Here is a 15,741-nt window from a genome sequence, read left to right on the forward strand (position 1 = left end):
TTTTTTATTTAATTTTAATAAATTTAGAGAAATATTTGTTAATGGGACTTTCTGGTCAAGGATTTAAAATAAATAGATTTTTCTTGTTTTGCTTTAAAATGTTCCTTAATATCATAAAATTACTGTCTCAAAACAATGTTGAAAAAATATGTAAAGGAAAAAAAGTTATAGCAATTTTTATTACTGTTTCTTAACTTACTGTAATACATGTTAAAAGCGATTTTCTCGAAAACACATTTTTGAAAAGGGCGAGACACTTTTCTCAAAATCTACTGAACCGATTTTAAAAAACCAAAAACCATTCGATGCTTTATCTAAAATACTAGACAACAAACCTCTAAAATTTCACATTGTTACCCCGTTATTTTCTACGGGGGTAAATTAATCCAAAAACAAATAATTTTTTCGATTTTTTGAGATAAATGTGTAAAAAATTGTAAAATATTAAAAAAATAATTTTTGATGTTTACTGTCTAGAAAAACCTTTATGAAGAGAATCCCGTTTGAATTTTTAATTTATGTAAAACATGTTGCCCGAAAACTGTCTCCCCGAATAAAAGGCACCTTTTTTAGATGCCACCTGCAGTTGCGAAAATGAACTAAAAACACTCAAAATGTTTTTTTTAAATTCTCTTCTTGTAATATGTAACAATATCCAAAAGGAATATTTGCAATAACTATAATACATTTTCTAAAATAAGAGTTTAAAAAAGTGCGTTTTTTTATTAATTTTTCACCAGAAAGTCCTCTTAAGTAAACAAAAATTCTCCATAATTAATTTCTTGATTTAAACTTATATTTTACTTTAAAGAATTTGTGTCAAATGAAAATGTAAATCTGGATATTTCGTATAAAAAGTCATGTATAAAAAATAAGGTTTATTTAAAGAAAATATTAAAAATGTTATGTGAATTATAAAATTATTACGTTCAATCTTTTGTGAACATAATGGTAAATCCATTTAAGAAAATTGTCATTATTCTTAAGCTTCTTATTAAAAAAATAGTAATAAATAGTCAGTTACTTGTATTTTTATACATCTTTCTCTTTGACGATTAAGGAAGAAATACATTTGGAAATTTTTTGTTTCTAAACGACTTTGAATATATCAAATTAATTTAAGAACTAATGCTCAGTTTGCTGCTATCGCCTTCGAGGGGAACGCGATCGAGATCTTCTATTTCTATATTTTTCCTCCTTTTTTGAGTTTCTCGACTCTCTGTTTCTCTCTTTATGTTTTCTTTTGCCCCTATTTGATCGTTCTGAAGAACTGTCTCGTGTCTTGTGTTTTTTTGTTTTCTTTGATTTCTTTCGCTTATAATCGGAATCACTATCATCTGAATTTTTCCTTCTTCTAGATCTTTTATCAGATTCCGAATCGTCATCACTTGAGTATGTTTTATGCTTCTTTGATTTTTTTCGATCCCGAGACTTATCATACCTGTCTCTTCCGCGTTTCCAATTTTCTTCTGTACTACTGTCACTATTTACTCGATCCTCAGCGACAGAATTTTCATTTGTCTCTTTATTTTTAAATTCCTCATACTTCTTAGAATCTGGAATCATTTTATAAAAATATTAAACGCTACGCCTGCGAGGTAAGTAAAATTTCAAAATTACTTTAAGGGACCTTTAAATAGAGATCAAATTTTGAACAAAAATAGATAGAATTTTTTTTAGACGAGTTTAAAAAATTTCGTTTGTATTAATAGGATTCTTTAGATAATTTTTTCTTATTTCTAAATTAATAATTTTTAGAATATATATTTAAAATATTTGAATGTCAAATTTATCTAATTAAAAGTCCCTATATGTGACCGCATCTAAGAAAAGGGACCTTATGATCAAAAAAAATTATTTTTAGATTTAGACGGTTTCTTATACTTTAAAGTCCTTAAAATGTAATGCAATTACTCGCGGATTAAAAAAAATTTTTTGCAATTGTTTGAACAAATAAAAAAAAATTCAATGAAAATATACTTTTTTTTATGACGAAAATGATTATAAGTATTTTCGCTTAAAATCAGTAATTTAAATGAAAAACTTTAAACGCATTTCACTAGAAAAGTTAAGTTTCGTCATAAGGTCCCTTTTCTCAGACGCGGTGACATATTTGTAGCTTTTAACTGAAATTACTCACTTAACACTTTTGAGTATTTATCGAATTCAGCTTTTGTAACTAGTTGGACTAAAGACTCATTGATTGAAATGATACTTCCTCCAAGAGCTAATTTAATCATTAATCGGCCACCGTCGTCGTCGAGTCCTTCGATATGTCCATAGTTACCCGACTGTTTGCCAGTAATAATTTTAATGAAAGCCCCCTTAACAAGTTTCAAATTTCCTTCTTCTGCTACTTTGGACGCAGCTATTTGCTTTTGTATCGTTATTTTGTCTGCCCCTAAACCCATTCCTCGAGGTCTTAATTCTGGAATTACTGCTGCTACAATTCTGATAAATAGAATTTACTTATTTAAGCCAAATTGTTTACAGTAAGTTTCATTTTTTAAACATATTTTTAAGAGTACAAAAATTACATACTTTTGATTTTTACCAATTCCTTTCCCTGGTTGCCATCCCATTCCTCGTAACATTGCTTCTCCAAATTTTTCAATTGGTATTTGTTCATAGTCGTTAAGTGTAGACTGTAAAATGTTCATGTAATTTATAATAGTGCGATTCCATTATATGAATGTGATTGAAAACATTTGTGCACATCGAAATTGCAGATAAATTGTTAATTAAGTAAAAAATGAATTCTTTAATTTAAAAAAAAATACTTACTTCTTGTTTTCCTACTAAAGAATCGTCAGTAGGTAAAGGAACAGCAGAAATTTCTTTTGTATTTTCTTGTTCCTGTTTCAAATCCTGTAAAATTTCGGAAGCAGCTTGTTCTTCTAAGGTTTTTAAAGGTTCATTCTGATTTTCTTCTTTTACAGTTACAATTTCCATTGGTTGTGGAATATCGGATTCAGGTACAACTCCATTATCATTAGTTTCATCAATTATTTCTTGCTTAATGTTCACATTAATTGCGTTTTCATTTGTCACTGGTTCCACTTTCGGCTCAAAAATATCTGCATTAACTTTATTTAAAATTCGATCATGCCATGTTTTCGATCCCAGCATAGGAATGATAAGAGGTTCATCCTTTTTTTCTTCTCCCCTGTAAATAAAAAAATTGTTATAAAAACCAGGGTAATCACAAGTTTCAGTTTATCAATTTCCCTGACAATTTACTGACATTAAAATTATTTTTCCTGACAGAATTCTTTTTACAGGAAAATATGAAAGTTTGCGGAAAATAAGTAATTTTTATGAATTTTAATAATTTCTAAAAGTTATAATTATCTGAATTCTATTATTTTCTACAATTTTCAATTAAACTTCATCTCTAAATCAATTATTTTAAATAATTTTCCGAAAGTTCTTCTAGAATAAATTCAATTATTTAAAATTAAATACAAAAACTTAATTTTTTATAATAATTGTAACTGTACTTGTTTTTTCTTAAGTTATTAAGGTATATTTTCAAAAAAATATAATAAAGAAATTCTAACAATTAATTTTTTTTTAAATATTTTAAAATAATTTTTGAAAGATAATAGTTTTTTAAATTGGAAAATTTCCATACAATTAAAATTTGGTAAAACCTTTTAAAAATAATTGAATTCTTGTGATGAATATTGTTATTTATAAAAATAATTAGATTTTTTAAGAATATTATAATGTAATTTTTCGAAAATAATTGAATTTCTTAAAAGAATTTTTGTATAGTTTAAAAAAAAATAATTAATTTCTTGATGAATTTTAATTAAAAATTTGGAACAAGATTGTTTTCTCCAAAATGTTAAAAATAATTCTAAAATGTTATTATTTTTGTATGTATTTGAATTTTTGGAAATATTTTATTTAAAATACTGAATTTTAAAAAATTAGAAGCTAATTTTCATTAATTTTCATTTTTAAATTTACCTTTAAAGATTTTTTATTCTTCCAAAATTGATTTTTAAAAAGTGTAACAAAGTACTTAAAATAAATTAATTACTTTCCATCAAATTTTACAAAATTTAAACTATTCAAAAAGATTTTTATTATAGATATATTTGAAAAATTTAATTATGTTAAAAAATGATTCAAAAACAATTTTTGAAAGATTTGTTTATAGTTATTTTTCGCATTATAAAAATCAAAATAAGTTGCACTTTTTTACTAAAAATTGGGGTATTTTGTTGCAAGGCTGGGAAGAAAAGTCGAAAAAATCGCAATATTTTAAAATAAGCCGAAAAAAGTCTCAATTTTCTTAATTTCCCTGACAAAAAATTTTTTTCCTAACATTTCCTTGACTTTACTGACAAAATTTTTTTTCCTGACATTTCCATGAGTTTACTGACAAAAATTTTTTTTCCTGACTTTACTGACATGTGGCCACTCTGTCAACATTAAAAAAATGAAATTATAATTTATATCTATGTACTTATTTCGAGAAATTACAGAATGTCCTGTTTGGAATAAAATATTGATTTAAATTTACTGTATTTCTAAAATAATAATTTAATTGTTTTCTTTCATGTTATATGAAAACAATAATTCATAGGTTTGTTATCATTGAGGTTATGTGCAATTCCGTATTTTAAAATACGAAGTGTCTATACGTCCGGCTAGTCGGACGAAATATTTCGTCTAAACGTCCGGATATACGGACATATAGCTCCCAAAATATTTCATCCGGCTATTTACTGTATGTACTGGTGATAAGCGTTTGACAGTATCCGGATAAAATAATGAACTTTATAATTCGTCCGTCTATTAGATTTTTACAAGTATAATATATTCCTTGAATGTTTTTGACATTTTTAGGTTATGAATTATAAAATTAATTTGATAACTAAATGCGAAAACATAATATGCATAATAATAGTAATAACAATTATAATTATTGTCATTCTATAATTATTATATTAATTTTTCGGAGTGTCTGTTTGGCCCGTCAGCGGGCCAAATAAGTTACTTTTATTATTTGGACCGTCACCCCAGTTCCATACATTTCAACACGGGCCAAATAAAAAAAGTAGTTTATTTGGCCCGTCAGATAACAAATTAGCTGTAATTAATAACAATAGATTATTATTATTACTATTTTTACAAATAGATTAATTTAATCACCAGGTACTATTTTTTACATGAATTTGACATGCAGGTAATGTATATTTTAACCTCAAAGTAAAGATGCAAATTATAAACATATTTAGTACATAATATTATAAATTATATTTAAAAATAATTTTTAAAAGTAAACAATAAAATTCTTTAAAATATAAATGAATCATAAATCATAAAATATCAATGAAAATTTCCAATTTCCAATTTCATTTTTTAAAATTATTTACGGGAATTTAACTAAAAAAAATTTCAATTGCTTTTCTTGAAAAGGCTAATTTTTATTCATAGTTAAATAAATATTTAAATACTTATTTACTTTTTCAATAATTTCACTTTTTCTCACTTTAACTGTAATTATTCTAAAATTTAACTTTTTAAAAATATAAAAATTAAAATATTATTTTTACAATAATGAAAATTTCCGAAGTATACAATTTTTACATTCTCATAAAAAAATGAGAAAGTCTTGGATTTGTGCGATTTTTTTTAATTTAATTATTTCTTAAAATTTTGTTTATGAATTCTTCCAAAGGACTTTATAAAATTTTTTTAGAGTTATAATTGCTGTGAAAATTTTAATATTTATAAAAATAATTCAATGTTTGAGAAGGATTTTATTTAAATTTTTTAAAATAACTGAATTTCTGAAAATAATTTTTTTCTTTATAAAAATAATTGAACTCTTGCGAAAAATGTATTTATTTATGAAAATAATTGAATTCTCACCTCACGTAGAATTTTATCAAAATTTTGTTTATAAATAATATTAAATTCTTTCGTGAAATTGTATTAAAATAGTAGATTTTTAAACTAATTGAGTTTTAGAGAATTTGATTATTTGCTAAAATAATTTATTTTTTTGTGAAAAATTCGTTTGTTTTTTAAAAATAATTCAATCGTTTCAAAGAATTTTATTAAAATTTTTAAGAAGAATTTTCTTATTACATTACCTGTCAAATTCATGTAAAAAATAGTACCTGGTGATTAAATTAATCTATTTGTAAAAATAGTAATAATAATAATCTATTGTTATTAATTACAGCTAATTTGTTATCTGACGGGCCAAATAAACTACTTTTTTTATTTGGCCCGTCTTGAAATGTATGGAACTGGGGTGACGGGCCAAATAATAAAAGTAGTAACTTATTTGGCCCGCTGACGGGCCAAATAGACACTCCGTTAATTTTTTGGTTTTTTATAAATATTTACAAAAAATATTTTATAATAAATTTTTTTCAGATAAATAAACATCAAAATATATTCTATGCAGAGTTTACAAACACATATTTGTTAAATAAATAATGTAAATAGAAGACTAACATTTATTTATGTATATATCTTTTTTTTATTTATTTATTTAAAAAATGTCTATAAATTAAGAATACAATATTTTTTAAAGATTGTAAGTCTTAAAAAAATTATTGTTCACAAAAATATTTTGGGACGCCTGTGTATTTCCGGAATTTAAAAAGTTCTAATCGTAGTTTTATCCATTTAAAAAGTTTTAAATGTTAATGAAGTGAGTTTATCATAGAATTTATTTTTCAGCAAATAAGCAAATTATCCGATTCGCATTTACTGAATAATATAATTTATTTAAGGGTAACACCATTCTAGAGCCAGAAAAAGAGACCTATATTTTTGATGATTTATTTTGAGAAAATGAAAAATAGAATTGGATTTCTTTTTGGAGGATTTATTAATTATACATATTGAAGTGTGGAAATTTTTTTTTAAAATTATATAACAAAATGGCGGCGGTAAATTTCATATTCAAAATCGACTATTTTTTATGGCCGGAAAGGTTTCTTGAAAAGTTTAAGTCCTGGAACAAAAAGTAAAGAAATTTTACAAACTAAATACTATAAACTTTGGAACTACATACAGATTTTTTAATTTGATGTAAACTTTATTTTTTATAAACAATTTACTTTTTATTACTCTTTGGCAAAAAATCGATTATTGTACCCAAAAGTGCGCGATTTTTACAAAAATTGATATATAAAAAACCCTTATGCACTTCCAAAGTTTACATGGAGAAAAATATAAAATAACTTTTACTACTTTTATAGTAAAAAATTTACCGGAAATTTTTTTCTATAAAAGTAGTAAAAGTTATTTTATATTTTTCTCCGTGTATATTATATACATCATGAAATTTCTTTGTTTTCTGTTCCAGGACTTGAACTTTTCAAAAACTCTTTCTGGACGTTTTGTTAAGAAAAAGATTAGTCGATTGTTACTATAAAATTTATCGTCGCCATTTTGTTATAAAATTTAAAATAAAAATTTTTTTCTACACTTCAATATGTATTTAACAAACCCTCCAAAAAGAAAACCTATTCCTTTTTTCATTTTCCCAAAACAAATCATCAAAAATTGGTCTTCTTTTCTGCCTCTAGAGTGGTGTTAACCCTTAAATAAAATAATTTTTTTGAAGAAGAGTAATAGTTCTATATAAATGTTACAGTTACTATAAAAGTTTAATCAAAATTATAATGTTGAATAATTTGAAATTTATTCATTTATTCAAATGCTGAATTTTTCAAAAGATAAGTTATTAAAATATTTATGATATGCAAAACTTTATTTTCTCGAACATTTATGAACTCAAATGTCCATAAAATATATTTTTTAATATTATTTTATAAATGTCATTTGACAGAATGTTTACTGTAGCAAATGTTAATTGCAAATAATGTTTTTATACTCGAATAACCAATTTTACAATGTTAAAGAATTGACTATTCTTCATTATAAAATATTGTAGTCAATTATTGTAATAATAATTGGTAGTCAATTTTTTTAGATTAAAACTCCATTTGGATTTTTTAACATTGTAAAAGTGGTAATTCGAGTATAAAAAAATTATTTGCAATTAACATTTGTTACAGTAAACATTATGTCATATGACATTTTTATAAACATTAAAAAATATATTTTATGGTAATTTGAGTTAATAATGGTTCGAGAAAATAAAGTTTTGCATAACATAAATATTTTAATAAGTTACCTTTTGAAAAATTCAGCATTTGAATAAATGACAACTAGATAATATAGAATATATAACAATTTTACCAGTTGAATTTTCATCTTCTTCAGGATTACACGGGTTTCAAATTATTCAACATTATAATTTTGATTAAACTTTTATAGTAACTGTAACATTTATCTATTACTCTTCTTCAAAAAAATTATTTTATTTAAATAAATTATATTTTATTACATTTAGACTTAACATATTAATGTCAGAAGCCATTTAAAAAAGTCCAAGAGGATTCAAGGCGGGAAAAGAAGTGATTTTTGTTTTTTAATTGTAATTCCGGGATTTTTGGAAAATCTACGACAAAAAATACAAAATCACTGCTTTCCCCGCCTTAGATCCTCTTAAAATCTTTTTAAAATTGCTTCTGATATTAAAATAAATAATTATCAAAAGAAAAAAATTGCTTCCAAGTCAAGAAAATTAATTAAACTAAATAATTAAAATAAATTAACAACTTATTTGAAATTTCGGAATTTTCGTCAAATCTGTGACAAAAAAAAATTCAAATTCACTGCATTCCCTGCCTTACATCCTCTTGAAATTTTTTCTAAATGGTTTCTGACATTAAAATAGATAATCGTGAAAAGAAAAAAATTGCTTTCAAGGCAAAGAAACAATAATTTTGGTTTTAGTTGAAATTTCGTGATTTTTAGAAAATCCGTCACAAAAAAATACGAACTAATGTTTCCCCATCGTTTACATGAACAATTTTATTAAGAAAAATTTGTATCCTGAACTTTTCAGAGAAACATTTTTTCGTTGAATCAACATTGTTAACTTCAGTTTCATTTTTACTATATACAGATAAAATTTCTTTCATTAATTTATCGGGACGTTTTAGACTCTAAACATTTTATCCGGCTGACCGGCTATTTAGTTAGTATTTTACTAGCCGGACGTTTAGACCCAGCTGTGTTATGCAGCAAAACGTCCGGCTAGACAGTATCCGGACGAATTTATTGCGTCCGGCTAACAGTACCCGGACAAATTTTTTTATCCGGCTAGTCGGACGTATAGACGCAGTGTTTAAAATAAGGTTTATAAATCTTTTAAAATATTTACCCTACAACTTTAATTGATTTCTCATCTAGGCATTCAATGTAATCAACTTTTTTCTCTGGTTGAGGATTTTTGTTTAAAACAGGCTTCTTTATTGACTTTGAAAAGCCAAAAGAGATTTTCTTTTCCCCGCTTTCTCCACTTGCCATTGTTGCGTTTTCTTTAACAATAAATGTTACGAAGTGACTATTTGGCCCGTCGGCGGGCCATATAAGCTACTTTTTTTATTTGGCCCGCCTGCTTTTTTTAAATATTTCAAAGCGGGCCAAATAATAAAAGTAACTTATTTGGCCCGCCAGGTAAGAAAATAAAAGCGGGCCAAATAGAGAGTGGTATATTATTTAGCCCGTCACAAATAAAAATTGCTTTTTTTTATCTGATCTTCAGTTAATAATAAAATTAACTATAAAAGAAATAATAGTAAGTGCATTAACATATTTTTTGCTTTTTATATCGTTTGCTTTAAAAAGTTAATTAAAAAAAATAAATATTTTGATCCAAAGAAAAATTTCTTTAAGACAAATAAATGGCCAAGAACATTTTAAGGAATTATCTCTTTGAATTATTTATGTCTTTGACTTAAAGAAAGATTTATTAAATCCAAAGAAATATTTATTTGAGTTAACAAAAAACAGTTAAAGAAATAATTTCATTAAATCAAAGAAACTTTTTTTGTGACTCTATAGCATTGCACAAATTTCATTGATTCAAAGAACCTTTTTTCTGGGTGTAAAACTTTTGTTATTAATGATTATTTCAAGAATATAAAAGAAGGCGATTGGAAAGGTTTTCATTCATCTTGACTTTATGAAATGTATATTACAATTTTTGCAAATTAATATGATTTCAAAAAAGAATATAAATTGAACAAATAATTTTGATCTAACAACGAGAAAAATTTTGATTTAAAATTCCCGCTAATAAAGACAATTTTTGGGATGCTTACCACTTTTTTTACGCATAAGTGTTTTAAGGTTAATAACATAAAAAAAATATTATTTACATTCTTAAAGCAAAAAAAAAATTAATTCACGATATAAAAAGCAAAAAATATGTTAATGCACTTACTATTATTTCTTTTATAGTTAATTTTATTATTAACTGAAGATCAGATAAAAAAAAGCAATTTTTATTTGTGACGGGCCAAATAATATACCACTCTCTATTTGGCCCGCTTTTATTTTCTTACCTGGCGGGCCAAATAAGTTACTTTTATTATTTGGCCCGCTTTGAAATATTAAAAAAAGCAGGCGGGCCAAATAAAAAAAGTAGCTTATATGGCCCGCCGACGGGCCAAATAGTCACTTCGTAAATGTTAACTTTCATCAAATCATGAATGAAGCAATTATTTACATATTGTTTACAAAATCAAGAACATTATTAAGTTAGAAAATATAATATTTTAAAGTAATGCGTTTTTAAACGTCACAATCGTCACAGTAAACTCACGTTGACTAACACACGGAGAAGCACGAAGTATAAATTAAGTTTGATTGACAACTCCTGCGTACGGCTGGTTACTGGTACGACGCAATCATTAGGTGTGCAAACTCTCACTAGAGTGCGTCCTTACTATTTGGCGTTAAGTTTAAAATGTAGCAATTAACAATTATTAAATAAACAATTTATTAACAATTTTTAACAAACAAATATTATAAATAATAGGGTAAATGTAGGTATTACTGTTAACCAAACAAATTCAAATAGTTACTTTCATATTGTACGTGTTTAATAAATAAAAAATTATAGTTATTTAACTTATATTTCTCGTTTTAAAAAATTCTAAATCTCGTAGGTGCGGAAATCAAGAATTCAGGGATGGGTGCGTATAATACATGATGTATAATACGTGGTTTCAGGGTGGAGTCCCATGACAGCGTTTTGCGTTGCGTCGTAATGGGAGAGAAAAAGACGCAAATATACGTTTGCTGCATTCTCTCTCATTACAACGCAACGCAAAACGCTGCCATGGGACTGCGGCCTCAGGCTGGAGTCCCATGATAGCGTTTTGCGTTGCGTTTTGTAACTAGGCCATGAGTGTGAGAGAGATACAGATATATGTTGGCTTTATTTGCACTCATGGCCTAGTTGCAAAACGCAACGCAAAACGGTTCAATGGGACTTCACCCTTATACATGTATAATACTACGTATATTACGTCCTAGGATTTCTACATTATGTATATTACATGTGATGACGTAACTCAGTAACTCAAAGGTGGTATTTTAAAATTTCTTTGTTTTTAAATTAAAAAAATTTTTATCGTTTTGTTAATAGTAAAATAAAATGTTTATTAATTAAAATCTTTACATATTTAATTTCTTTTATTTAGAAATTTAATCATAGCCGTCACAGTAATATATGTATATGATGTATATATAAGCATACAACATAACGAGACGCCTGTTTATCCCCGTTTATGCAAATGCTCTAATCAGGGAGTAAGACTAAGGCTGGAGTCCCATGGTAGCGTTTTGCGTTGCGTTTTGTAACTAGGCAATGAGTGCAAATAGAGCAAACCTATATCTGTATCTCTCTCACACTCATGGCCTAGTTACAAAACGCAACGCAAAACGCTGTCATGGGACTCCAGCCTAAGGAGACTGAACTGACTGTGTGAAGTCTCTCAAAAATGAAACCTTTTTCTGTAGGGGAACTATACTCGCAGAATGACAAAACTTATGCTCCGCGCGCATGCGCAGTACATGCGCATATTGCTCTCTCTCTTTATATCGTAAAATATAAGCAAGTGAGAGAACAAAAACTTATCAATAGGTTATGGTTATGTTTTGACATATGATTCCTAAAATAAAATTTCAAAATTATGGTTTGTTGCATACCAGGATGCAAAACATCATATTACAATGATCGACAAACGAATAAATTAACTTATTGATAACTTTTATGTGACATTTAAAGCTGTTTATTTATAAAGTATATAATTAAAGTAAATTACAAATTCGTAAATATTATTTATTTAGGAATTGTTCAATTGTTTCCACAAAGAATAAAACACTTTGTAGTTATATACCAAAAAAATTGATTCTGAACATTTATAAATATTTCATTATATTATTAATATATTACTTATCACTGAAAAATATACACTCTTTAGTATATATTTTTGTATGCACATTTATATTCATTAAATTAATTTTTTTTTCAATTTACTAATAGTTATTATTAATAATATTTCCTGAAACGCACAACATTCACAAACATTAAACATAACCTTCTCAACTTGTAGCTTATAATGATTTTCTCAGTCGCATCTGAGTTACTGAGAAAGACAGAGACAAATATATTGCATGTGCGCATGCGCGAAAACCATAATTTTCAGTCTTACGTATAGTTTCAATGCGACGAATGGTTTCACTTCCATAGCATTAGTTCAGTCTCCTTAGTCTTACTCCCTGGCTCTAATAGTCATTTGATCTAATTTAAAGGTTATAAATATTAAAATGATCTAAAGATGACGATTAGATGTTTTGAATATTTGATCAATTGACGATTCGATGTTTTAAGCATTCGACCATTTGACGATTCGATGTTTTTAGCATTGGACGAAATGACGATTAGATGTTTTGAATATTTGATCAATTGACGATTCGAGGTTGTTAGCATTTTTTAAAAAAGATATTTTATTTAAATAAATTATATTTTACTACATTTAGATTTGACAGACATTTGTTAAATTACAATTTATACAAATTAAAAATTATAACACTTTAAAATTAGGTTATTATAAAATTATAAAAAATAAACTTTGGCTTATACAACTATTTTATCAGTTGAAAGTTTGCGTGAAAAAATTTTATAATTGCTTATGATTATAGAAAATGCGAATTGGATATTTTGATTATTGGCTTAAAAATAAATTATAGAATAAACTCATTTTATTAATTAGACTTTTATATAAAATCACATTATATTCAATGTTCTTTAGATCATTTTAATATTTATAACCTTTAAATTAGATCAAATGACTATTAGAGCATTTGCATAAACGGGGATAAACAGGCGTCTCAACATAACCTATATTCACTAGTGTCATAGTAGTGCAAAACTTTTTTTATCAATTAAAATTTTGTTTTAAATTTAAATATAGGAATAATGGGAATATAAATAATAAATAACAAACATTTGAGGTTATGGTAAAGAGGGTAAATATGTTAAAATAAGTCTGCCATCATGATTATGTATTTTACCCAGTTTTATACAGTTTTATACGTATAAAGGCGCACTTTATGTCCACAAAGGAAAATTTGCATTGGAGTAAGAGAGTCAGATACACAGTCTGTCTCTCTTACTCCAATAAAAAATTTTCCGTTCCTGAAATTTTTACCAAAGGTGTAAATGCTCCCTTAGGGTACATTTATACGACGGTCGGTAGAAAAAAAATTTACCGAAAAAGTCAAAATCGCGTTTACACTTCGCTTTTCCGATATAATGGAAAAACTGTTTCTAGCGGGAATTTAAAAATTTATATTTTATTAAAATGAATTAACACTGTTTTAAGTAAGAAAAATCAAGTTTTTATTAGATGAATATTGTTTTTTAATGATTTACAATAGGAAGATGAATTTTCTTGATAAATAACCATGTAAATAAATATTAATTAACTTTTGTTTTGAAAAGTTGTAAGCAACGTCACAGCACTGATCTCTATATACCTCTGGATTGGAAATGCTGTGAGCAGAACTTTTACCACGACGGCCATCTTTCATTGTAGTAAAAGTACAAAATTATGGCGCGAAAGCCTTGTTTCATATTACAAAGTTAATTTCTTTTTTATTGTAAGTAGATGTATGAATAAACAACTCATGTATAGAATATAAAATGTTATAATTGATAATTATTATTATCATTATTATTATTACTTAAAATACAAGGCTTTCGCGCCATAATTTTGTACTTTTACTACAATGAAAGATGGCCGCCGTGGTAAAAGTTCTGCTCATAGCATTTCCAATCCAGAGGTATATAGAGATCAGTGCGTCACAGCTGTTGTTGATGCAGAATTTTGTGTGAAATTGTATAAAGGTGCTTCTATACCTCTGGTGGATTGGTCAAGCAATCGGCTCGATGAATTTTCACGGTCGGAAAATGTACTTTCATGGCGGGTATTTTTGAATAAGTAAATGTTGAAAAGGTTTTTACTTGAAAATTTATTTAAAAAAATGATTTTATCATAGAAATTTTTTTGAAATTTATGTTAAAAAACATGTTTTATTTTAAAAGTTATCAAATTTTAATTCAAAATGTTTTAATTTTCCAAAGAAGTGTAAAGAGCCTAATGTTTTTGAAATGCTAGTACAGACGGTACAGACTGTTTGTTATGAATATACATAACCTAGCGTTGTGTTGTCTGTTCATTATTATTTAATATAATTAAATCATTAAATTTAGAATATAATAATATCACAAGCACGATAACACTACGCTAGGTTATGTACATTCATAACAAACAGTCTGTACCATGAAGTAGTATAAGGAGACCCAACGCCAATAGTTATAGTGACAAAAATCAGCATCATTTTGGGGGATCAGAGTTACTATGAGAAAATATAATCTGCACAACGTTCAGAGGCAGCGCGCTCATGCGGAGAAAATGTAAAGTACAGAATAAGTTTTAAGCAGACGATATTTTAATACCAAATTTCCACCACAGAGGCGCAACCTCTGAACGTTGTGAGAACACTCATAACTCTGATCCCCCAAATGCAGGCTGATTTTAAACCCGCGTGAGGTCTCCTTATACTACTTCGTGGTCTGTACCGTCTGTACCGTCTGTACTAGCATTTCAAAAACATTAGGCTTTTTACACTTCTTTGGAAAATTAAAACATTTTGAATTAAAATTTGATAACTTTTAAAATAAAACATGTTTTTTAACATTACTTTCAAAATAATTTCTATGATAAAATCATTTTTTAAAATAAATTTTCAAGTAAAAACCTTTTCAACATTTACTTTTTCAAAAATACCCGCCATGAAAGTACATTTTCCGACCGTGAAAATTCATCAAGCCGATTGCTTGACCAATCCACCGGAGGTATAGAAGCACCTTATGTATAATGAAAGATTATTAATTAATATTTATATAATTTGAATACAAATGTTTAATGGGGATATTTAATATGCATTTTATTATTTGTATATTCATAAGTATAAGTTATTTTTCGAAAAGTAGTAGATGTAAAATTGTGTACATAACCTATAAATGTATGACAACCCTTCAACATAAAGCAAGTAAATTTTTTGTAAACAAAATATGCAGTTGTAATTTATTGTTTGACAATTTAAATCCCTAATAAATCTTTATTTGGTTTTGTTTAATTTAGACGAGTAACGTTCATAATGGATTTTAATTTACACAAAATTCCGCATCAACAACAGCTGTGACGTTGCTTACAACTTTTTAAAACAAAAGTTAATTAATATTTATTTACATGGTTATTTATCAAGAAAATA

At 26.4% G+C, this 15,741-nt stretch overlaps 1 protein-coding gene across 3 annotated transcripts; it reads right to left on the reverse strand.

The window, feature by feature from the left end:
* Positions 1 to 105: 105 nt before the first annotated feature.
* On the reverse strand, positions 106 to 10,744 carry LOC122503631 (G-patch domain and KOW motifs-containing protein). 3 transcript variants are annotated; one of them, XM_043614252.1, is made up of 6 exons: positions 10,622 to 10,744; positions 9,272 to 9,428; positions 2,785 to 3,166; positions 2,542 to 2,645; positions 2,141 to 2,451; positions 106 to 1,556 (listed from the first exon to the last, which is right to left on the reverse strand). In XM_043614252.1, exons 2-6 carry the CDS (start codon positions 9,415 to 9,417, stop codon positions 1,144 to 1,146), a joined length of 1,356 nt encoding a protein of 451 aa, XP_043470187.1. In that variant the 5' UTR covers positions 9,418 to 9,428; positions 10,622 to 10,744; the 3' UTR covers positions 106 to 1,143. The 3 variants fall into 3 exon arrangements, with proteins under 3 accessions (XP_043470187.1, XP_043470188.1, XP_043470186.1); XM_043614253.1 differs by having other exon boundaries at positions 10,718 to 10,736; XM_043614251.1 differs by lacking the exon at positions 10,622 to 10,744 and adding an exon at positions 10,574 to 10,597.
* Between the last annotated feature and the right edge of the window lie 4,997 nt (positions 10,745 to 15,741).

The sequence above is a fragment of the Leptopilina heterotoma genome, unplaced genomic scaffold (genome assembly GCF_015476425.1).
Source record: "Leptopilina heterotoma isolate Lh14 unplaced genomic scaffold, ASM1547642v1 Lhet_267, whole genome shotgun sequence".
NCBI lineage: Eukaryota > Metazoa > Arthropoda > Insecta > Hymenoptera > Figitidae > Leptopilina > Leptopilina heterotoma.